The sequence below is a fragment of the Nerophis ophidion genome, linkage group LG15 (genome assembly GCF_033978795.1).
Source record: "Nerophis ophidion isolate RoL-2023_Sa linkage group LG15, RoL_Noph_v1.0, whole genome shotgun sequence".
Lineage (NCBI taxonomy): Eukaryota > Metazoa > Chordata > Actinopteri > Syngnathiformes > Syngnathidae > Nerophis > Nerophis ophidion.
Window position 1 is genome coordinate 32897694 of NC_084625.1, and position 23359 is coordinate 32921052.

A 23359-nucleotide genomic window follows, 5' to 3' on the forward strand; every position below is an offset into this window, starting at 1 on the left:
TTGGGTAGACTCCAGTCACCCTTGTGACTCCGAGAAGGACAAGCGGTAGAAAAAGGATGGATGGATGAAATCTCTTTTCCAAGGGCGTGCTGCCCCACAGACTCCTACACCAGTGAGGGCGGCACTGGGAGCAAGGTGGGTGAAGTCTCACAAAGGACACAACAGCAATGACTAGGAGGGTGGAAGATGGGTTCGTACCAGGAACACTCACGTTTCTGGACAACCGCTCTACCATCGGAGCCACGGCGCCTCCATGCCTACTTCTGACACCATTATTTACAATTTTCTGTCATGTAAAAGAGCTTGTCATCAGAAGTGGGATCAAACGCCATTACCAAATCCTCCCTTGAAATCTTTATTTACAATTTTTGGTCATGCAAAACAGCATGTCAAAAATGGGAGATGACGGCGTGGCGCAGTGGGAGAGTGGCCATGCGCAACCCGAGGGTCCCTGGTTCAATCCCCACGTAGTACCAACCTCGTCACGTCCGTTGTGTCCTGAGCAAGACACTTCACCCTTGCTCCTGATGGGTGCTGGTTAGCGCCTTGCATGGCAGCTCCCTCCATCAGTGTGTGAATGTGTGTGTGAATGGGTAAATGTGGAAGTAGTGTCAAAGCGCTTTGAGTGCCTTGAAGGTAGAAAAGCGCTATACAAGTACAACCCATTTATCATTTATTTATTTATATTGTTTACATTTTGTTGTCAGAAGTAGGATCTGACGCCATTAATAAATTCAGCTTGTGAATTCCTTTTTTTTTTTTTTTTTACAATTTGCTGTCATGTAAAACAGTCTCTTGTAAGAAATGAACAACATCCCACTTCTGACACCATGTAGTTCGACACAACTACTAATAGCAAAGAATGATTTCGCAAGCAACATTTGGTATTGGCGTTCGATCCAACTTCTTACACCAATCACTTCTAAACAACTGTGAATTCCAAATAGTTGTGTCAAAAGTGAGGTTTATACTTCATACTTTATGCTACTTCTGACACCATGCAGTTCTACATTGAAGCAAGACAATGGTACTTCTGACACCAGTATTTATTTATTGGCTGTTTTAGGCAGATATAAATAATATATAATGATAACACTTTATTTTAAGGTACACCTATTTACCATTAATTAGTTGCTTATTAACATGCAAATTAGTAACATATTAACACTTAATTTGACAAGAACAAGAAAGTTTGATCACATTACGCCTGTACTGGCTCACCTGCACTGGCTTCCTGTGCACTTAAGATGTGACTTTAAGGTTTTACTACTTACGTATAAAATACTACATGGTCTAGCTCCATTTTATCTTGCTGATTGTATTGTATTTGCGTTAAAAGAACTCCGGCTTATTAGTGATTCCCAGAGCCCCAAAAAAGTCTGCGGGCTATGGAGTGTTTTCTATTCGGGCTCCAGTACTCTGGAATGCCCTCCCGGTAACAGATAGAGATGCTACCTCAACAGAAGCATTTGAGTCCCATCTTAAAACTCATTTGTATACTCTAGCCTTTAAATAGACCTCCTTTTAAGACCAGTTGATCTGCCATTTCTTATCTTTTTCTCCTATGTACCACTCTCCCTTGTGGAGGGGGTGCGGGGGGGGACACAGGTCCGGTGGCCATGGATGAAGTGCTGGCTGTCCAGAGTCGGGACCCGGAGTGGACCGGTCGCCTGTGCATCGGTTGGGGACATCTCTGCGCTGCTGACCCGTTTCCGCCGGGATGGTCTACTGCTAGCCCCACTATGGACTGGACTCTCACTATTATGTTAGCTCCACTATGGACTGGACTTTCACAATATTATGCTATGCCCACTCGACGTCCATTGCATCCGGTCTCCCCTACAGGCAGGGGGTCACCCACATCTGCGGTCCTCTCCAAGGTTTCTCATAGTTATTCACATTGACATCCCACTGAGTTGTGAGTTTTTCCTTGCCCTTATGTGGGATCTGAAATGAGGATGTTGTTGTGTCTTGTGCAGCCCTTTGAGACACTTGTGATTTAGGACTATATAAATTAGTCATTATTAAGTACTTATTAATGCCTTATTCTTACCTAACCCTAAACCTAACCCTAACCCTATGTTAATAAGCAATTAATTAATGGTGAATATCTTCTCCATTCCAAAGTGTTACCATAATAATATATATATATGTATATAAACCTGTGTGTGTGTTTGTGGGTGTTTTGAGGCGCAAAGAGCACTGTTGCAGAATAGGATTAATAGTCGTAACGCTCAAACCTCCCACCATCATTACAGTCATTATGTTTCTTATTGGCCTGCCTTGTGTGTTGTTGTGCATATTAACCTGCACCCACTCGCTGCCTGACATTTAAAAGACCTGTCCAGATGTGAGATATCAGTTTGGCTATTTCCCTTTGGAGGCTTTATCCAACTCTAATAGAGTCCATGGCAACAGAGCGTTCCTCACATGACACATCATTTTAATTAGCAGCGTTGGCCACAGCGCACTTGTTCAGACCCAGACGCCCCCCTGTGTCTGTCTTCATACCAAAAGCCGGGAGCTGGTCTCCTGGCTACACACAAGCACGTCTGAAGTAACACGTCAGGCCTGATCTAGTAAAGGTTTGCCTGTACTAAAGTGAGCAAAATAAGGAGTGCAATCTTTGCATATGCAGAATATATGCTGATCATCAGAACACCCACAATATTGAGAGAAGATGCATATGTGATTATTCAGCATACACAGTGTGGTTTATAAAGATTAAAACTGTTCGAAGGCTGCTTTTTTGTGTTTGAATTGAGTTTGTCTCGAAAGGACATGCAGACTGGCAGTTGCGCAGTAAAACATTTTAGAAAGGAGTCGATCGCACTGCAGCTCCATTCTACTTAATGCTCGTCAACATACAGTATATGGAGTGCCAATAATAAAAATAGTTGACATATAGTCTATTCAGCAATATACTTTTATAATTGTATAGCTGCTATATGATGGCTGCATGACTTCAGGGGCTGATTAAAACAAATTGAATGTGTTTTTTAATTGGCGATAGTTTTTTGATTTACAAAACATATTATCATTCTCATTATCAGTGGGAGAGTGGCCGTGCGCAACCTGAGGGTCCCTGGTTCAATCCCCACTTAGTACCAACCTCGTCACGTCCGTTGTGTCCTGAGCAAGACACTTCACCCTTGCTCCTGATGGGTGCTGGTTAGCACCTTGCATGGCAGCTCCCTCCATCAGTGTGTGAATGTGTGTGTGAATGGGTAAATGTGGAAGTAGTGTCAAAGCGCTTTGAGTACCTTGAAGGTAGAAAAGCGCTATACAAGTAGAACCCATTTATCATGTATTTATTTATCTATAATAAATATTGTTATAGTATACAGTATATATTTTCCCTATATGAAAAAAAAGTCTTGTAATATGCATTTTCTTGCATGAGGATTATTTCAGTTGCATAAATCCGCTTCGGTGTTGTGATTGTCCACCACCTTCCTGCAGAGTGCGCACTTATCTTGCTGAATGTAGTTTCTGTTGCATGGATTACGATTCCATGTTTGAAAAGGTTTTACAGATCATAGATGTGTGCTGCTTGTTCAACATTGTAAAAACCCACAGGTAGGAGCAAAATAACATGAATGTGGAGAGAAATAAGTGTTTCCATGGGCAAATAATGTCGGTTGTAGAGCAAAAACCTCATTCAATATGCCGGTCTGCACAATGTTTGCACTTGTTAATTGTATGTGCAGTTTTAGTAGATCACACCCCCACTTAGGGTATACACAATTTTACAGTTTGCACACACTGTTTAGCGCTTGTTATTTGGATCTTAGTAAATCAGGCCCCTGGTGTGTAGATTGAATGATATAAAAATACATAAGCTGAATAGTGTGGCCACATGAACATAATTCAACTCAGTTTTCATTTCATAGCTCAGCAGCAAAGCTGAACTTTGAACAGACGCATAGGGACGCCTTCATTATCATTACTCGGTCTAGCGTAGCACATACTTTTTTCAGGACAATATGTAATTGCTATTACAAACCCAGACAATCCAGACAGGAATTAGGAATGCAAAAAAAAAATAAACTAATTGAAGGGTATAACACTGGTTTACAAATCAGAGCAAACAACAGTCATCCATCTCAGTTATAAACAAAGACAGTATACCCCTACTGGCAATATGAGGATGATTTTAAAGCAATCCCATGGGAGCCCTTGTAAGTGTCGTCTTCCAGCAATGCCAGGACATCACATGTGCATCATTGCTTTTTGGAACCCTTAAATCAGGGGTCGGGAACCTTTTTGGCTGAGAGAGCCAAGAATCCAAATATTTTAAAAATGTATTTCCGTAAGAGCCATATGATATTTTTTTCAACACTAAACACAACTAAACGCGTACATTTTTAAGTAAGACCAACATTTCTAGAGTATAATAGGTCTCTTATTATTTGTAGTAACAATGGTATTCTGAAGCTAACTGTGGAGGGGGGCGTGGCCTGCGGCCTGCAGCGAAGCGGGGTGTTGCCAGGACAGGCCTCGAAATCAGCGACAGGTGCGTAGAAGGCCCACCTGGGCCTTGTTATCTAATCACCTGTCGCTTTGTTTAAAAGCAGCAGTCAGGAGGAGAGACGGGGTTGGGGCTGGAGCCAGAGCGTGAGCGAGAACGAAAGGGAAAAAGACAATTGCTGGAAAGCAACTGAGAGACTTATTGAAAAAATAAAATATTGTAACCCTGAAACAGGCTCTCAAATTGGTCTGAAGAACCCCCAGGAGGGCAAGCCCTAAATTAACCAATCACTTCTTACCCTTAATGCAACTTTTTGAACACGTGCGGTAGAAAAGGATGGATGGATTCAAATGCATGAGCATGTTTTATTTTTTGAACAATATTTTCAACACTTTGATTACAAGTGGAATCATTCATTACTTATCATGTTAAGTAATGTCAGCTCAGATTTATCAGAGAGCCAGATGCAGTCAACAAAAGAGCCATATCTGGCTCGCGAGCCATAGGTTCCCTACCCCTGCCTTAAATGTTTGGGGTATGACAAACAAAGGTTCAGACAGAATGTGTCCAAAAAGTTCCACAACTTTTGCTCACAATATGAGGCATTGTTCAACTGGGAGTTGTTCTTATACTACATACGTCAGAAGTTGGATCTGACACCATGTTCAAATCCCACTTCTGACACCACTGCACTAGTGGAACATATTAGCTTGCATACTCCTATTCTTCTTGACTCCATTTTAATTCCTTGAAAAATGTAGATTTTATCCTTGATGGTGCCGTTAAAGAACTTGATTGTTGCAAACAAACAGTTTGAAGGTGAGCCACTATCAAACTTGCATGAAGATTTTGGAAATTTCCGTTGACTGTACGGAAAGAACTTAAAGTTAAAGTCCCAACGATTGTCACTGTCATTGGTTGTGGTGAAATTTGTCTTCTGCATTTGACCCATGCCCATGTTCACCCCCTGGGAGGTGAGGGGAGCAGTGAGCAGCAGCCTGCGCCGTGCTCGGGAGTCATTTGGTTATTCAACCCCCAATTCCAACCCTTGATGCTGAGTGCCAAGCAGGGAGGTAATGGGTCCCATTTTTAGAGTCTTTGGTGTGACTCGGCCGGGGTTTGAACTCACAACCTCCCAGTCTCAGGGGCCACAAGGACAATGAGCTGCGTGACTTTGCTTGTTTTGTTCATTTTAGCAATGCTTAGAGATTAGTTTATTCTATTTTAAAGTTACACAATTACACTTTATATCAACCATGCATTCTTTAAAATCCACAGCTATAGAGCCACATTTTTCTCAAAATTTTTTGGGGTGAAAAATGTTTTTTGTTTTAATATGTTTTTTGTAGGATAACAAACACGACACAAACCTTCCTAATTGTTAGAAAGCCCACTATTTAAAATTGTAGTTTTTCCACTGATGAGAGTATCTAGTGAGTGCTATTTTGTCCTACTAATTTCAGCGGCCCTTAAACTCTCACTGTTGTGTGGACTGTGACTCAACAGTTTGTGTATAACTTTCTCCGACGCTGCCACAGAACGACGTGTTTTATGCCACTCCCTCTTTGTCTCATTTTGTCCACCAAACGGTTTATATTGTGCGTGAATGCAAAAAGGTGAGCTTTGATGATGTTAGTTATTGACTTGTGTGGAGTGCTAATCAGGAATATATGGTCACTGCAAGACTGAAAGCTAATCCATGCTAACATGCTATTTTGGCTAGCCGTATGTACATATTGCATCATTACGCTTTGTTTGTAGGTATATTTGAGCTCAATTAATTTCCTTTACTTATGTCCTCTGTGTATTTAATTTATATTTGTTTCATGAAACATTATCTGTATGTAATATTGGCTAAATTTCTGATAGCTGTTTGTACGCCCTGTTGTTCCAGACCACAGCAAACGTTACCCATTTTGCAAAGATTGTAATAAATCCATTAGAAAAAGACGCCCTGCCGTTTCCTTTAACTTGGATAAACATCTATACCTTTGGCCATTCTAAGACAGTAATTCTCAGGAGTTATCTCATCCTCTGAGAAGTTTTACTAATGTTTTCCAATGTTGTAAAAATGTGTAGATTAAATATTACATTTCAACATTTCTGTCAACGAAGATTAGCGTCAGCCTGCGACAGAGTCATTTTGATAGGAAGCTAATATAGTTAATTAGCCACTTACATCCTGTGTTGCCATCATTATAATACTTAAATAAGTATTTTCATTTTTTGCTGCTCCAGACCGATTACATTTTGTATTTGTGGTCCAATATGGCTCTTTCAACATTTTGGGTTGCCGACCCCTGCTTTAAAGGCCTACTGAAACCCAGTACTACCCACCACGCAGTCTGATAGTTTATATATCAATGATGAAATATTAACATTAAAACACATGCCAATACGGCCTATTTGGATTACAAAATTGTATTTTTAAATTTCCTGGGAGTTTTTTCTTGAAAACGTTGCGTAATGATGACGTGTACGCTTGACGTCACGGGCTGTTAGGAATATGAGCGCTACGCACACACACAGCTAAAAGTCGTCTGCTTTAACGGCATAATTACACAGTATTTTGGAGATCTGTGTTGCTGAATCTTATGCAATTTGTTCAATTAATATTTGAGGAGTCAAAGTAGAAAGATGGAGTTGTGAAACTTTAGCCTTTAGCCACACAAACACACGGTGATTCCTTGTTTAAAATTCCCGGGGGTGAAACTTTACTATGGATCAGAGCGGACATGGATCCCAACCGAATGTCAACCAGCAGGTTTCGGTGAGAAAATTGTGGTTAAAAAGTCGCTTCTAACCGTACATCAGCTGAGCTTGTGCCGTCCATAAAGCTGCCGGCAACTTCCCTGAGACACTGCGCGTCAAAACCCGGCTGTGGACGTACACCTTTGACTATCAGGTATTGTTAAACTCACTAAAACCCTAGCAACACAATAGAAAGATAAGGGATTTCCCAGAATTATCCTAGTAAATGTGTCTAAAAACATCGGAATCCGTCTCAATGCAATTGCGTTTTTTTTGTTTGTTTGTTTTCTAGTCCATCGCTATCAATATCCTCAAACACAAATCTTTCATCCTCGCTCAAATTAATGGGGATATTGTCGTTTTCTCGGTCCGAATAGCTGTTTTTGTTGGAGGCTCCCATTAAAATCAATGTGAATATGTGAGGAGCCATCAACATGTGACGTCTGCGACTTCCGGTAGAGGCAGGGCTTTTTTCTTAGCACCGAAAGTTGCGAACTTTATCGTGGATGTTCTCAACTAAATCCTTTCAGCAAAAATATGGCAATATCGCGAAATGATCAAGTATGACACAGAGAATGGACCTGCTATCCGCGTTTGAATAAGAAAATCTCATTTCAGTAGGCCTTTAAACATTTTGGTGAAATATAGTTGCTATACAGAACATATTTTATTTCTTTTCCAGACTACCTAGCTGTGATAAAAAAATAGTTTGGATAAATGTTTGCTGCCGATTCAGCCAAAGTAATTGATCCTTTGAGTCATTACACAAGTGATGATGGGCTTATTAAGAGCTGCACTCATGGTACATGGTGCATCACTGCATGGAGAGAATAGCTAGCGCTTGGTGCACAAGTGCAATGAGGCCTTTTACATTGACAAATTAATGCAAAAGGCCCCTCAGCATCAGCGTGCTCGTCCAAGAGTGCAGCATAAAAAACTGAAAAGTGGTGAACACACAATTGAATCAAATTAACTAGTCTTTCAAGGGATATGCAACCTGCTGTATTAGTATTATTTGAAAACAAATAAACCATCAGAGCAACACCACTGCACAAATGCTCATGATGTGTAATAATAAAACATGTTTGATCACCATATTTCATCAATCATTTCCCAATCTTGGCTAGACCCAACATTTTTACCAATGATTACATTTCTTCATTTAATTCAATGCTTCCAATTTATGTAAAAACATTTGTCGTCCATGTAATAATGAAAAGATCAAGTGCTTTACACACATCTTACTTGTGGAGAATGCATTAATGGAAGTTTGATGCTCCATTTTGTTTACATCTCTGTTACAGTTGTGTTCCCCGAATACATCAGTGCATTACAGCTGTAATGCATTGTCAAGAATAAAGCTCTGCCTGCTACTATTAGGACACATGCGCTGAAGAGAAGGGCGACATTGTTGCTAAATTGCCACAAAATGGAGAAGTCCCTTTTTCCATTTGTGTGATTTTGTGCAGTGACTAACATGTCATGCTCAATTATTTGTGAGTGTACTGAGGCAGCAATGTTATGTGTGGGAGGTGTCTTAATACTAACGTATGCACCATTACACAATGTTTAGGGTGGGCTTTTTCAGCTAGATACAGTTATGATCAAAATTATTCAACCCCCACACAATTTTGGTGTTTACGCAAGTTGGGCATTTATTTCATATTTTGTTTATAGTCATATCAAATAAAGATGCAATAAATAGACAAATGCAACTTGAATTACAACATTATATTTTGTAACATACCAAACAGTGTCATTTCTCATCTCATTGACAAAATTATTCAACCCCTTGAAGATCATAACTCTTAAAAACAGAATTTGAATAAGGTCTTTTCAATCAGGTGTTGAAAACACCTGTAGATGTGATTAGAACCATAACGAGCAACAATTAAACTGATTGAAAAGACTGTGACGCTCAGCTTCTTGTAGATGGTCAATGGTGTATTTGCAACATGGTGAAGTCCAGGGAGTGGTCAAAGAAGGTAAGAGAGGAGGTAATTTCTCTTCAGAAGAAAGGATATGGATATAAGAAAATAGCAGACATTACACATTCCAAGAGACACAGTTGGGAGCATAATTTGCAAGTTTAAAGCTAAAGGCACAGTGGAAACACTACCTGGGCGTGGTAGAAAGAGGATGCTGTGTGCAACTGCTGTCCGGTATTTGAAGCGTAGAGTGGTGAAAAACCCCCGGGTAAAAGCTGAGGAACTACAAGAGGACATTGCAGAGGGGGGTACGCAGGTTTCGTCCCAGACAATAAGGCGCGCACTACGAGATGAAGGCCTCCATGCCAGAACTCCCAGATGCACCCCACTTCTGACTATCAGGCACAACCAAAATAGACTCCAGTATGCTAAAAATCATCTGGACAAACCCTAAAGGTTTTGGGAAACTGTTCTATGGAGTGATGAGACAAAACTGGAACTCTCTGGGCCTATGAATCAACGTTATGTCTGGAGGAGAAAAAACGAAGCTTACAAAGACAAGTACACCTTGCCTACTGTTAATCATGGTGGGGGGTCAATCATGCTCTGGGGCTGTTTCTCTTGTCAATGAGATATTAAGAAAAATTTCCTTTTTTGGTATTTTGTAAAATACAGTGTTACTATTTAAGTTGCATTTGTCTATCTGACACATCTTTATTTGATATGACTATAAACAAAATACGGAATAAAAGTCCAACTTGCTAAAACACCAAAATTGTGTGGGGGTTGAATAATTTTGATCACAACTGTAGATTGTTTTTAAGTGGAGCGTATTTAGTCGGGTACAGAAAGGCATAGAGAGGCCACTGCTGAGAGGCTAAATTCTGTTGAGTTTACCAAGAAGCATGGTAGCATTGTGCAACACTTGCCTATTTGTGAACATTTACTGTAGGTTTGTGTTGGATGCGAGGTGGGGAAGCGTAAAACCATTTAGTTATCCGTTTTGATCAAAATGAGGAATAAATACAGTGCAGTATGTACGATTAAGTGAACTTGTTTGTTTTGCCCAGTTTGATGTGTCAACACTTTTCTCTTGCCAAATAAAACATAACTAATGGATGAAATATTAGGGATTTTCCGATTAACATTTTTGATCCGATGTCCCAATCCGACGACAATAGATTATAGATCTTAAAAAATGTTCAAAGCATGAAACTTGAGTAAACACAGTAAAACTTTTTATAAAGCTTATCTTATTCAGTGGCCAAGTGTCCGCCCTGAAATGGGTAGGTTGTGAGTTCAAACCCCAGCTGAGTCATTCCAAAGACTATAAAAATGGGAGCCATTACCTCCCTGCTTGGCACTCAGCATCAACGGTTGGAATTGGGGGTTAAATCACCGAAAATTATTACCGGGCGCGGCTCCAGTGCTGCCCACTGCTCCCCTCACCTCCATTAGGGTGAACAAGGGGATGGGTCAAATGCAGAACACAAATTTAGTGTGTGTCTGTGACAATCGTCGGTACTTCAACATTTTAAATTTAACTTATGAAATTTACAATCTGCTCATATTGTGAATCAGATGATGTATTAAATATGTGGTATTGAAGGCTACATACATCTATTTTAAAACAAAAATAAAGTGGCTAGTGTGACGCTTCGGTGGCATAGTGGTGATGTGTTTGCGTTCTCCTGTGGGTGCAGCGAAGATGGACACAGCGTAAGGTAGGAACAAGAATTTATTTATACTATAAAACAAGCTAGAAACAAAGACACTTGCACAGAGGCACTACCAAAAACCAACATAACTAGCGTGGCAGCTAGAAGGAACAAAAAGCGCTAGCGTTGAAGCTAGGGACATAAACAAAACAGGAATAGCGGGGAAGCTAACAAGTAACAAAAGTAGTTTTTTACCATAATGCAGGACAAGCGGCGTCAACTGTTGCGTGGGAGCAAACAAGAGTCCAAGGACGAGTGTCAAACAAAGGTGGTCTTATATAAGGAGATAATCACAAATCAGGTGCGCGACGACAAACAAGAGACAGGTGACACTAATGAGTTACCATGACAACAGAAACAGAACAGGAAGTGCCACCGAGAACCAAAGATGTCAAATACAACACAGGATGATAACAAAACAGAACAAAACCCAGAATATGACATTGTCCAAGATATGGACCATGACAGCTAGTGCACAATAAATAAACAAAAGCAAAAACTACTATTGGCTATCATATTTAAGTTTTTCCCTAAAAGCCTTCCTGTATCCAGAGACCAACTCCCAGAGTTTGTGAACAATAAACAAAATAACCCCAAAAATTATTTTGAAATAATAAGAACAAAAAAAGATGATCATCGATTTAATCTCTTTAGTATCGTTTATATACTGATACTACAAGTATGGATAGTTTTGACATCTGGATCGATCACCCCGAGTTTACATTAACACTTTAGAGCAGTGGTCCTCAAATTTGATAAATCATAAACTGAAGACATAGTGCTGTATTTTACTTTTTATCTCTTTTTTTTCAACCAAAAATGCTTTGCTCTGATTAGGTGGTACTTGAAACGAACAAAAAAATGTTCACAGGGGGTACATCACTGAAAAAAGGTTGAGAACCACTGCTTTAGAGGTTAACTTCTTGTGTTGTTGTGTGTAGCATGCTTAGCTATGCATCACCCTTTCGTCCTCCAGTGCTAATGAAATGGAAGCAACTTGGTTTATTTTTGGCCATGGTGGTGAGGATTAGTATCTTAAAAGCAGCTTCACACTGTGTTGGTTGCAGCTTGCCCTCAAATTCGAGCCAGTGTTCTGGCAAGGCATGCACCCTCCCAGAATATCCATACAACCCCTGCATGTGTAACAAGGAATCTGAAAATGTCATTGTGGCTCCCTGAGCGTGCAACCCTTTTGAAGGAATCTGATTAAAGGCTAGGGCACATCTGCGGTAAAGATCCGTTAAAAAACGCTAATATAGGCCCTAATACGGTCCTATGATCGGGATTGAGACTTTTCTATTAAATATTAAAGGCCTACTGAAATGAGATTCTCTTTTTTAAACGGGGATAGCAGGTCCATTCTGTGTCATACTTGATCATTTTGAGATATTGCCATATTTTTGCTGAAAGGACTTAGTAGAGAACATCGATGATAAAGTTTGCAACTTTTGGTCACTAATAAAAAAGCCTTGCCTTGTACGCACGGGTTGTAGGGCTCCTCACATCCTCACATTGTTTATAATGAGAGCCTCCAACAAAAAGAGCTATTCAAAACAAAAAAACTGACAATTCCCCCATTAATTTGAGCGAGGATGAAAGATTTGTGGCTGAGGATATTGATAGCAAAGGACTACAAAAAATAAATAAATAAATAAAGTAAAAAAAAAAAAGGCGATGGCATTGTGAGCGATTCAGATGTTTTTAAAGATTGTAAAGTTATACCTCGAGGTCGGATGGCTGCGGTGAACACGCAGTGTCTCAGAGAGAAGCTGAGGAGCCAAGCTCACAGCTGCCGTTTTTGACATGACAGCTGCTGCAGGACGACGAATAATCCATTGATGTCTCCGGTAAGATATATATCACAATTTTCCCATCAAAAAACATGCTGGTTGACGTAGAACAGTGGTTCTCAAACTTTTTTTGTCATCTCCCACTTTGGACAAGGGGGAGTTTTCAAGCCCCACCTGCCCCCATCACCCCAATAGAACGCTAATGCCAAGCTTAACATTTTCAAATTTATTGAACATCAAGTAACATTCAAGTTGTACACATTCAAACTCAATAACATAAAATAACATCAAGTTCAATAAAAAATAAAATAACTGTACAGCTGTGGTATAACTTGCATCAAGTTCAATAATAAATAAAATAACTACTTTTCTTTGAAAGAAATTAAGTGGCTTATTGACGTGATTGCGGTGTGTGGTCTCTAGGTGTCTCTTTAATTTGTTGGGTCTCATGCTGTCTGCTGCTAGCGGTTTTAGACCCAGAACACATAGGGGTCTCTCCTCTGCCCCCACCACCGTTGCGGTGAATCCAAGAGCAAGATACCCTGCATCATATTTTCTTTTCGGTTGGCTTTTTGGTTGATTAAGCCTGTCAGATTTTTGTTTCTCTGCAGGCGCTGGCTCTAGTTTGACGAGGTGCGAGTCACAAATTTATCCATTTTGTGTAACTGTGGTCCACACATTAGCCTGCTACCCATCCGCGTGAAAGATTGTTCGGCTTAGCCCCGCCCCCATTAGTTACTGTTGCTATGTCTGTCAAACTTTCGCTCCTACCTAGAAATTTAAAGCCTCGAGGAAAAATGTAATTTACATTTATTTATATAGCGGATTTCACAGACAGTGTGTATGGAAAATGAAAGCATAGTGAAAAAAAACTAATCCAAGAATATAATAAAAAAATAAAAAAAATTAAAGTGCAATTTCCTCCCGTTCCTCGCGCCCCACCTGTCATGTCTGTATTCCGCACACTTTGAGAAATGCTGACGTAGAGAAACATGTTCGCTTGACCGCTCCGCTTCACAACAAACAAAGAAACACCGGCTGGGTCTCGGTGCTAAAGACAGCTGCAATCCACCGCTTTCCACCAACAGCATTCTTCTTTGTAGTCTCCATTATTAAATGAACAAATTGCAAAAGATTCAGCAACACAGATCTCCAAAATACTGTGTAATTACGCCATGAACAGAGATGACTTTTAGCCGTGTTTGGTGCAGCACTAATATGTCCTCTACAGTCTGTGACGTCACGCGTACGCGTCATCATTCCGCGACGTTGTCAACAAGAAACTCGCGTGAAATTTAAAATTGCAATTTAGTAAACTAAAAAGGCCCTATTGGCATGTGTTGCAATGTTAATATTTCATCATTGATATATAAACTATCAGACTGCGTGGTCGGTAGTAGTGGGTTTCAGTAGGCCTTTAATAATGTTCAACTGTGATCAATTAAAATTCATGCACGGAAACTCTGTTTGAGAGCACTAGTACAGTATGTATTTATGGCGCTCCGTGAAAAATACATTTTAATAGTTTGGCGATAAAAGTTAATGGCCATGGAAGTGGAGACAATGAGGAGTTGCATGCTTGTGCAATGTCGGAAAAGGGCCCTCCAAACTGTTACCACAAGCCAAGCGTACAGTGAAGCATTGTGAAAAAGCTAACAAAGACTCAAAGACAAGGAAGGTCATCCACGTATTTCGCTTTCATTTACAAGATGCATGAAAGCAGGAGGAGCTGAAAAGCAGCACTTCCTCTGCGTCATCCTCTAAACCTGTTCCTAGGATTATTATTATTGTATACGCCCAGTAACACTATCAGACAGCATTAAGTTATCTTCAATAAAATGATGCAAGCTGAGAATCTAGAAAAGAGAGAAATACGCGCGTGACATACCTGGCCACACCCGGGACAGTCGTTGCCGTTCTCACAAGTTCTCCGTCGCGACTGGATGCCCCCGCCGCAAGGCACGTTGCAGCGTTCCCATGCCGACCAAGCCGACCAGTAAACATGGGGAGGGCAGGGCAGGTGTTCATTGCAGTACCTGTCAAAGAGATGAAATGGCAGCGTGATGAAATCTTAACGAGACTAGACATCATGATCTGGTAACGATCCGAAGAAAACAAACGCACAACATGAAAAAGTGTCAGTGATTGTAATTCTATAGACGTACTAAAGTAATACAAGGTGCAGTCTGATGTCTGCACTATAACCTCACCCAGCTGCTTTCATCGCTGAGAGAAATAACATACATCACGTTAACAACTAAGCTATCTTTATGAATGTTACAGCACAAGAGAAGTGGAGTTAGTCGTATTTCTTTTCATTTACTCGATTTGAGATTCACAAATGAGTTGCCTTTTAAAGGAGCCCTATTATGCAAAACCAACTTTTCTTCCCTATTGGTACCAGCTTTTGTCACGTGCTTTAGTCCCAAAAATTTGAAATCAAACCATGGAGACATGGCAGAGATATTTATTTACAAATCGTGCCTTCTTTCATACTTCCTCCAAAAGAGTTGTTTGGAATTCGCCCAACTTGTGAAATGTTTTCAATTGGTGACGTCAGCAGATATCTCCATACATGGTAAAGTTTTATCTGAAGAGATACACACAAGTCCGCCATTGTAATTAGTAAGTTCAATCTTTTTCTTGATCCTCTTGTTGTGGGGTGGACAGGCTAGTACATGCACATGGATCCTCCGCCGTTTGTAGTTTTAAAACCAGAAACCTGAGGGTTGCAGGTTCGCTTCCCACCTATTGACATCCAAATCGCTGCCGTTGTGTCCTTGGGCAGGACACTTCACCTTTGCCCCCTGTGCCGCTCACACCGGTGAATGATGAATGAATGATTGGTGGTGGTCGGAGGGGCGGTAGGCGCAAACTGGCAGCCACGCTTCTGTCAGTCTACCCCAGGGCTTACCACCACCAGGTGTGAATGAATGATGGGTTCCCACTTCTCTGTGAGCGCTTTCAGTATCTAACAATAGAAAAGCGCAAAATAAATCTAATCCATTATTATTATTAATAATTATTATAATACAATATAGCGTATAGTTCAAACTTATCTGTCAATAGACTTGATAATTAGAATTAGTGATATCGTTATTTAAGTGTTTATAGCGGCGCCGGGATCATAAGCTTGCATCCCCATGTTGACAAGATCGACTGATCAGCTGCTTCTTCGTTGCCTTGCTCATCAAACTTTATTTTAGCTCATAAATCATGCCTCTCACCTGGAAAGTAGAAAGACGAGGTTGTATTCCGACAAGATGGTACATTTTGACGGCCAATTTAGACCCGGAAATGGCGAAAACATAAAAAGACTCTTGGTTCCATCCCCCTTTTCTTCGCGAGGATTTAGAGTCATTCTTCACCTAAATTGGAATATGTACATCCTAGCAGTCAGCATAATAATGACAGCAGACCTCGTACGCTGAGTGATCATGGATTTTTTTTCCGTGTGTATGGATGTTCTCATTCATCCAGGTCAGGCCTGGATTCTCAGTCCATTTTCTCTTTGTAGCGTGTAGCTTTGATGTAAGCAACCAAGCTTCATGGGCGTAAAAGTTGCTCTGCTACAGGAATAGCTACTCATTGAAAATTAGCTAAGCTACTGGAAAGTGTAATTACCGTATTTCCTTGAATAGCCGCCGGGCATCATTATGCACCTGCCTTGAATTACTGTAGGGTAAATCTCGCCCCCCAAATTTATTAGCGCATGCTTACTGTTACCGCCGGGTCAAATTTGTGATGTCACGAGTGTCGCTTCTCCTGCCGTCATTTTCAAAATGACAGAGGAGTTTTTATTGCTTTTACTGTGTGTAAACCAGGGCTCTTGTTCCACAGCCATACAGATCACACTAATGGTTGTGATATAAAACGATTTTAACATTCTTACTAATTTGCGCCACACTCTGTGAACCCTAACCAAACAAGAATAACAAACACATTTCTGGAGAACATTGGCTCTGTAACACATTATAAACACAACATAAGAATTACCCAGAATTCCAATGCATCCATGACTCTTGGCTATATTATACACCAGCTAGCACCAAATCCCACCCCACCCCCCGCCTCCTCTCCATGCGTCGGTTGAGGTGGGCGGGGTTTGGGGCGCGTGTATAATATAGCCAAGAGTCATGGATGCATTGGAATTCTGGGTAATTCTTATGTTGCGTTTATAATGTGTTACAGAGCCAAAGTTCTCCAGAAATGTGTTTGTTATTCTTGTTTGGTTAGGGTTCACAGGGTGTGGCACATATTAGTAAGAGTTTTAAAGTTGTTTAAATCACACGCATCAGTGTAAAAGGTATGGCTGTTGACCAAGTATGCATTGCAATCTCGTACGAGAAGCAGCTAAATGCATGCGTCCAACCGACACGCAGACAGCATGGTGTAAAGGTAGGCACGATGACATGTTGTAAAGCAGTGGTCCCAACCACCGGGTCGCGGCCGCAGAATAATTTTTTATTAATTTTATTTTTATCACACTCAAAATTTTTATTGCATACCATTGGTAAGCGCAGGGGTGAGAAGAGGTTTTAAAATTATGAGCGCCTGCTTACTTTTACCGCATGCCTTGAATAAGCGCAGGAGTAAGAAGAGGTTTTAAATTAATTAGCGCCCCGGCGGCTATTCAAGGAAATACGGTAAATGGTAAATGGGTTATACTTGTATAGTGCTTTTCTACCTTCAAGCTACTCAAAGCGCTTTGAGACTATTTCCACATTCACCCATTCACACACACATTCACACACTGATGGAGGGAGCTGCCATGCAAGGCCCTAACCACCACCCATCAGGAGCAAGGGTGACGTGTCCTGCTCAAGGTCACAACTGATGTGACAAGGTTAATAGAAGGTGGGGATTGAACCAGGAACCCTCAAGTTGCTGGCACGGCCAGTCTCCCAACCGCGCCACGCCGTGTAGTCTATGCGACAATTACGTTTGGTTTGGGGTGCGAGGGGGGGGGCCCTTAAGGAGTCTTGTGTATGGGGGCCCAGAATGAGGTCCCACCCCCTTTGTTTATATATTAATTTATTAGTCATATTTAAATTTTGATCATTGGTTAGTAAGTTAGAAAATGAAACTGTGGGAATATGTTAAAGACCAAAATAAGGTCACAAAATCAAAATGCCAAAAGGCGCCAATGCTGGCCGCTAAACTTAAATAGCGTTGGAAGCTTCAAACCACGAGGCAGGAATGTCTGACAAAACATGTAAATGTCCCCGTGCATGGCTTTCATGTGGCTAGGGAGCCACATTACATACCTTCTATATCTAACAACAAAACATAAGCACAAATTCACACAAGACATTTTGCACGTCTAAAATAACTGCATCATTTTACAAGACAAGATAACAGCACTTAATGTCATAATTTTACAATAAGATTACCAGCGTTATTGGAGCCTTACAGCTTATTTTATTACTTTTCCACATGCCGTAAAACTGCTTTAATTACTGCTTGGTTGCTTTTTGGCACAGCTGCCTTTTGAGACAAGGGTTTCTAAGTGCTATATTACTTTTCCAGGCTGATGCAAGATATTTACCAATTGTATTCTTTTCTTGTTATGTTTATTAATCTTCACGCTTGTTTTAGGATTGTATGGCAGGGCTCCAGGAGGTAGAACCGAGTGGATCATAATCTTGAGCGCGCTTTAGGAGATTACAAACGCATGCACACATCTATATAAATGCATTGATGTAGCCGCCAAACACCACTTTTGCATCAATAAGCGGATTTCCAACTTGAAATTGCACTTTAATCCAAAAACAGGAAGCATCCTTTTTCTCTTTGACAACGCAGCTAATTACTGACTAAAGCAGTGCGGGCCCAGAGAAAGAACCAACAAAAGGTTCATCAGTGAGAGCATGAACCTGCCACATTTAAAGCCGCGCATGGCCGCTTCATCTTTAAACTTATGTAAAGCCTGCTGGCGTCTCAAAAGTTTTTTTCTTTAAATGTATGCGTTATTCATATAGTGTCCATTGGCACTGAGGCGCAACACACCATGTAGTAATGAGGCTTATTGCATACATAAAAGCCTTTCAAATCTACCTTTTTTTTCTCAGTGCATTACTTATACGCCTCGATACGCACATGTTTTTTAAAATCATGCAGCTGTGGTAGGAGTGAAATGTGGAAAGGAGAACAAAAAACATTGATTCTTAGAGAGGAAAGAGAGAAGTGAGCCTCTTGCCTTCTCTTGGTGGTTTATCATGAGTAACCGGGCTGCGTCAATCACAGTGTGTATTTTACCCAAGGCCACTGGTGGAGCAAATCACTTTTCAAGGACCTCTCCCCCAGAAGGGGAAATACAGAAAAGAGAGATGTTGGCTGAAATACACATTCTACAATATTTAATTGTCTAATTAAAGACCAGGATGCTCTATGTCAGTGGTTCTCAACCTTTTTTCAGTGATGTACTCCCTGTGAACATTTTTTAATTCAAGTACCCCCTAATCAGAGCAAAGCATTTTTGGTTGAAAAAATACATAAAGAAGTAAAATACAGCATTATGTTATCCGTTTCTGATTTATTAAATTGTATAGCGGTGCAAAATATTGCTCATTTGTAGTGGTCTTTCTTGAACTTTAAAAAAAAACCCATAAAAATAACCTAAAAACTTGTTGAAAAATAAACAAGCGATTTAATTATAAATAAAGATTTCTAAACATAGAAGTAATCATCAACTTAAAGTGCACTCTTTGGGGATGTAATATAGATCCATCAACTTAATTCTAAACATTTATTCACAAAAAAAATCAATCTTTAACATCAATTTAACATCCGTAATATCGCTAAAATTCGCTCTATTCTGTCCACTAAAGACGCCGAGATCATTATCCATGCGTTTGTTACGTCTCGTCTCGATTACTGTAACGTATTATTTTCGTGTCTCCCTATGTCTAGCATTAAAATATTACAGTTGGTACAAAATGCGGCTGCTAGACTTTTGACAAGAACAAGAAAGTTTGATCACATTACACCTGTACTGGCTCACCTGCACTGGCTTCCTGTGCACTTAAGATGTGACTTTAAGGTTTTACTACTTACGTATAAAATACTACACGGTCTAGCTCCATCCTATCTTGCCGATTGTATTGTACCATATGTCCCGGCAAGAAATCTGCGTTCAAAAGACTCCGGCTTATTAGTGATTCCTAAAGCCCCCCAAAAATGTCTAGGTTTCTCATAGTCATCATTGTCACTGGGGTCCCACTGGGTGTGAATTCTCCTTGCCCTTATGTGGGTTATTCCGAGGATGTAGTAGTCGTAGCGGTTTGTACAGTCCTTTGGGACATTTGTAATTTAGGGCTATATAAATAAACATTGATTGATTGATTCAGTAATTCACTTTTCCTCCACACTAACTTTATCAGCTTCAGTGGTTGGAGGGCAGAATTGTGTCGATCTCTGGTTGTGGGTGTGGCCAAATAGTACTTCAACCGGCGGCGTCACAAAAACACTTAGTTTGTAATTTAAAATTCTCTCAAGTTAATTAAGGTAGTTGTAAGTTGAGGCACAACTGTGTATGATGGCTACATTAATGACTGGGGTTTTCAGACTCAACTCAGTGATCAACCACAACTTTTGTCAACCATTCAGCTCGCCATTTTACTTTGGCGTTCGGAAAGCAATTAAAGAGAGAAGAGGAGCGTAATTGCCAAACGCCTCCCTAGGGGGGTGTTTAGGGCACGTCCAACCGGTAGGAGGCCACGGGGAAGACCCAGGACACGTTGGGAAGACTATGTCTGGCCTGGGAACGCCTCAGGATACCCCGGGAAGAACTAGACGAGGTGGCTGGGGAGAGGGGAGTCTGGGCTTCCCTGCTTAGGCTGCTGCCCCCGTGACCCGACCTCAGATAAGCGGAAGAAGATGGATGGATGGATGGAGGAGCGTAATTGGATCTGGAACAGTCACTTACAGTATATTGCAAGTGTTTGCGATTGTGGGCTTTATGCTCTCTGAACCGGTTTAACTTGATAACATGATTAAAAAAAATAATTTTGTCTCCAAGATGTCTTTTTATATTCAGGTTTATATGGTATTGTTTTAATTTCTCTCCTTCCACATTTAGCAGCTACTTTAATTTAATGTCTCGCTTTCTGGCAAAGATCTACGGTGAGGTGGTCTAATTCATATTCTACCAAGGTTAATAATAGTATGGTAATAAGACACAATACATCTTAAAAGCGGCCCTGCGACCCTTGTCCAGGGTGTACCCCGCCTTCCGCCCGATTGTAGCTGAGATAGGCACCAGGGCCCCCCGCCACCCCAAAGGGAATAAGCGGTAGGAAAATGGATGGATGGAAATCTCAAAAGCCGTGCCATTCACTCCATTTATGCATTTTGACTTAACATTTCTCACACACCATGCCTTTTGTGTTAGGTAAACGCAGTCTGATAAACCATAAAAAGTTTACCACAAGATGATTCCGTTAAGATCAAATAGTTTATTAAGACCCCAAAAAACTAAAACCACGGCCGGCCCAGGCTAAACCGGGACCCTAAACACGTTACCAACAATTTTCACACTTTATTATGTATGTGAATTGTTTACTAAAACCAAATCATAGGGACCAAATAGTTTTTTTGTGTGAAACATTTTTTTTTTACCATCATTAGAATATACATTTTCTTTCCTAACTCAACTCCAACCAGGATTCAAACCCAGAACCCCCGCCTCTCAAAACAAGCACTAACGCTGTGCGACAAAGGAGGCACAGTACGTGGGGAAATTTGCATTGTATTCTTACCAGTGATGGAGCAGGAAGCGGTTTGGAATACGTCTGAGGCAAAATATTATATAAAGCACTAAAAATTGAGCAAGATAGGTTGGAGCTTAGCGGTTTCGCCAAAAACATATTGCAATACCTCTCCTCGCGGTTCTGGCCCACACACACACGTCCTCCATGGCGGGGCGTGGGGTTGCTGCAGGAGCGCTGGCGCACCTGGAAACCAATGCCGCAACTGGTGCTGCATGGGGACCAGGAAGTCCAGGGAGTCCATGCTCCGTTTCTATGGAGACACACATAGAAGGCTGTGAGAGATGCTGCATGAACAACAGATCAGCTTTGTCTATCTAGTCCCCTTTTCTAACAAATGCAAATATATCATCTCCTGCAGAGAGATAACACATTTACCATCTTCTCTTGCTTTTATTTAAATTAGGGGTCCCCAAACTTTTTGACTCGGGGGCCTCAATGGGTTAAAAAAATGGTCCGGGCTGTGTGTGTGCATGTATATAAATATATATAAATATATATATATATATATATATATATATATATATATATATATATATATATATATATATATATATAAAGTACCCATGATTGTCACACACACACACACACACTAGCGTGGCAAAATTATTCTCTGTATTTGATTCATGAACCATGATCAACCCCTGGGAGGTGAGGGGAGCAGTGAGCAGCAGCGGTGGCCGTGCCCGGGAATCATTTTTGGTGATTTAACCCCCATTTCCAACCCTTGATGCTGATTTTCAGGCAGGGAGGCAATGTGTTCCATATATATATATATATATATATATATATATATATATATATATATATATATATATATATATATATATATATATATATATATATATATATATATATATATATATATATATATATATACATATAAAGAGAGAAGAGGAGCGTACATATACACACACGTTAGGTCAGGTTTTCCTGTTTTTCAGAAAAACCTGCAAAACAGGCTTGTAGGGATGAAATATATATATATATATATATATATATATATATATATATATATATATATATATATATATATATATATATATATATATTTGTATTCTTATATTCCGATTGCGATGACGTCACGTTATCGATGGATAAATGCATTTTTAGACAATATGATTTGTCTGAGCGGCTGGGAGACACAGAGTAACAAGCGGTTGAAAATGGATTACAAACAATATAGATTTGAAAAAATTATAAGAAAAAAAATATATATATAATTTTTTGTTTGCTGGCCCGATTTAAATGATTTATATAAAGTATACAACCATTAAGCAAGTTGTAGAGAAGCACACACAAGTCTTTAAAAAGGCTCTATCTTAGTGGTATTGTCAATGTGTTAAAAGAGTTAAAGGTGCAAAAGAAACACTAATTAATGAGCAGGCTGACAAAAAAAATGGCCCTGCCTAAGTGTAAGGGTTCACGTGATACTAACTGACAAATTGGTGTGGAAGCAATAATGAACACCGTTCCTTCCCACAGTGCAGATTCACAGATGGCACTTACCTGGAACAGTTTGCCACTTCAACGCTGATCCCGTGACACTTCTGGCCGCCACACTGGGGGGCGGGGCTATCGCAGGCCCGCGTCCGACACAAGCAGGACCCCGCGCTGGCGCCGTCGCTATGGCTACAGGTGGACCACCCTGACCAGGCTCCAAAACCTCCGTCAACTGTCACATTACGGACCTGTTGGCGAAGAAAAACGAGGAAATAAAACTGTTAAAGGGAAGCTGCCAGCCTTGGGAACGTGGGAAATACGGCTTGAGGCTAGCGAGGCTGTTTTTTCCTAAAGGAAGATGCCAAAAATAAGTACAAATCTACTATGACACATCCGGAATTGGTCAGGTGTTGGCAGGAAAATAAACAGTAACCTAAAGGGACGCTTGTGGAAATATGGTAAACATGATGACAATATTGCAATGAATGGA

General features: G+C 40.5%; 1 protein-coding gene across 4 annotated transcripts in view; it reads right to left on the reverse strand.

Moving 5' to 3' along the window:
• Nucleotides 1-23359, reverse strand: part of sema5a (sema domain, seven thrombospondin repeats (type 1 and type 1-like), transmembrane domain (TM) and short cytoplasmic domain, (semaphorin) 5A) — a 428747-nt gene that overhangs the window by 86764 nt on the left and 318624 nt on the right. For all 4 annotated transcript variants that reach the window (XR_009809834.1, XR_009809833.1, XR_009809835.1 and 1 more), the window contains exons 13-15: nucleotides 22936-23117; nucleotides 21536-21679; nucleotides 14547-14694 (exon numbers count right to left, since the gene is read on the reverse strand). Coding sequence is in view for 1 of the 4 variants with exons in the window: in XM_061922050.1 (XP_061778034.1) it covers nucleotides 14547-14694; nucleotides 21536-21679; nucleotides 22936-23117 (474 nt within the window). In the remaining 3 variants the exon portion in view is untranslated. The remainder of the gene's footprint in view (nucleotides 1-14546; nucleotides 14695-21535; nucleotides 21680-22935; nucleotides 23118-23359) is intronic.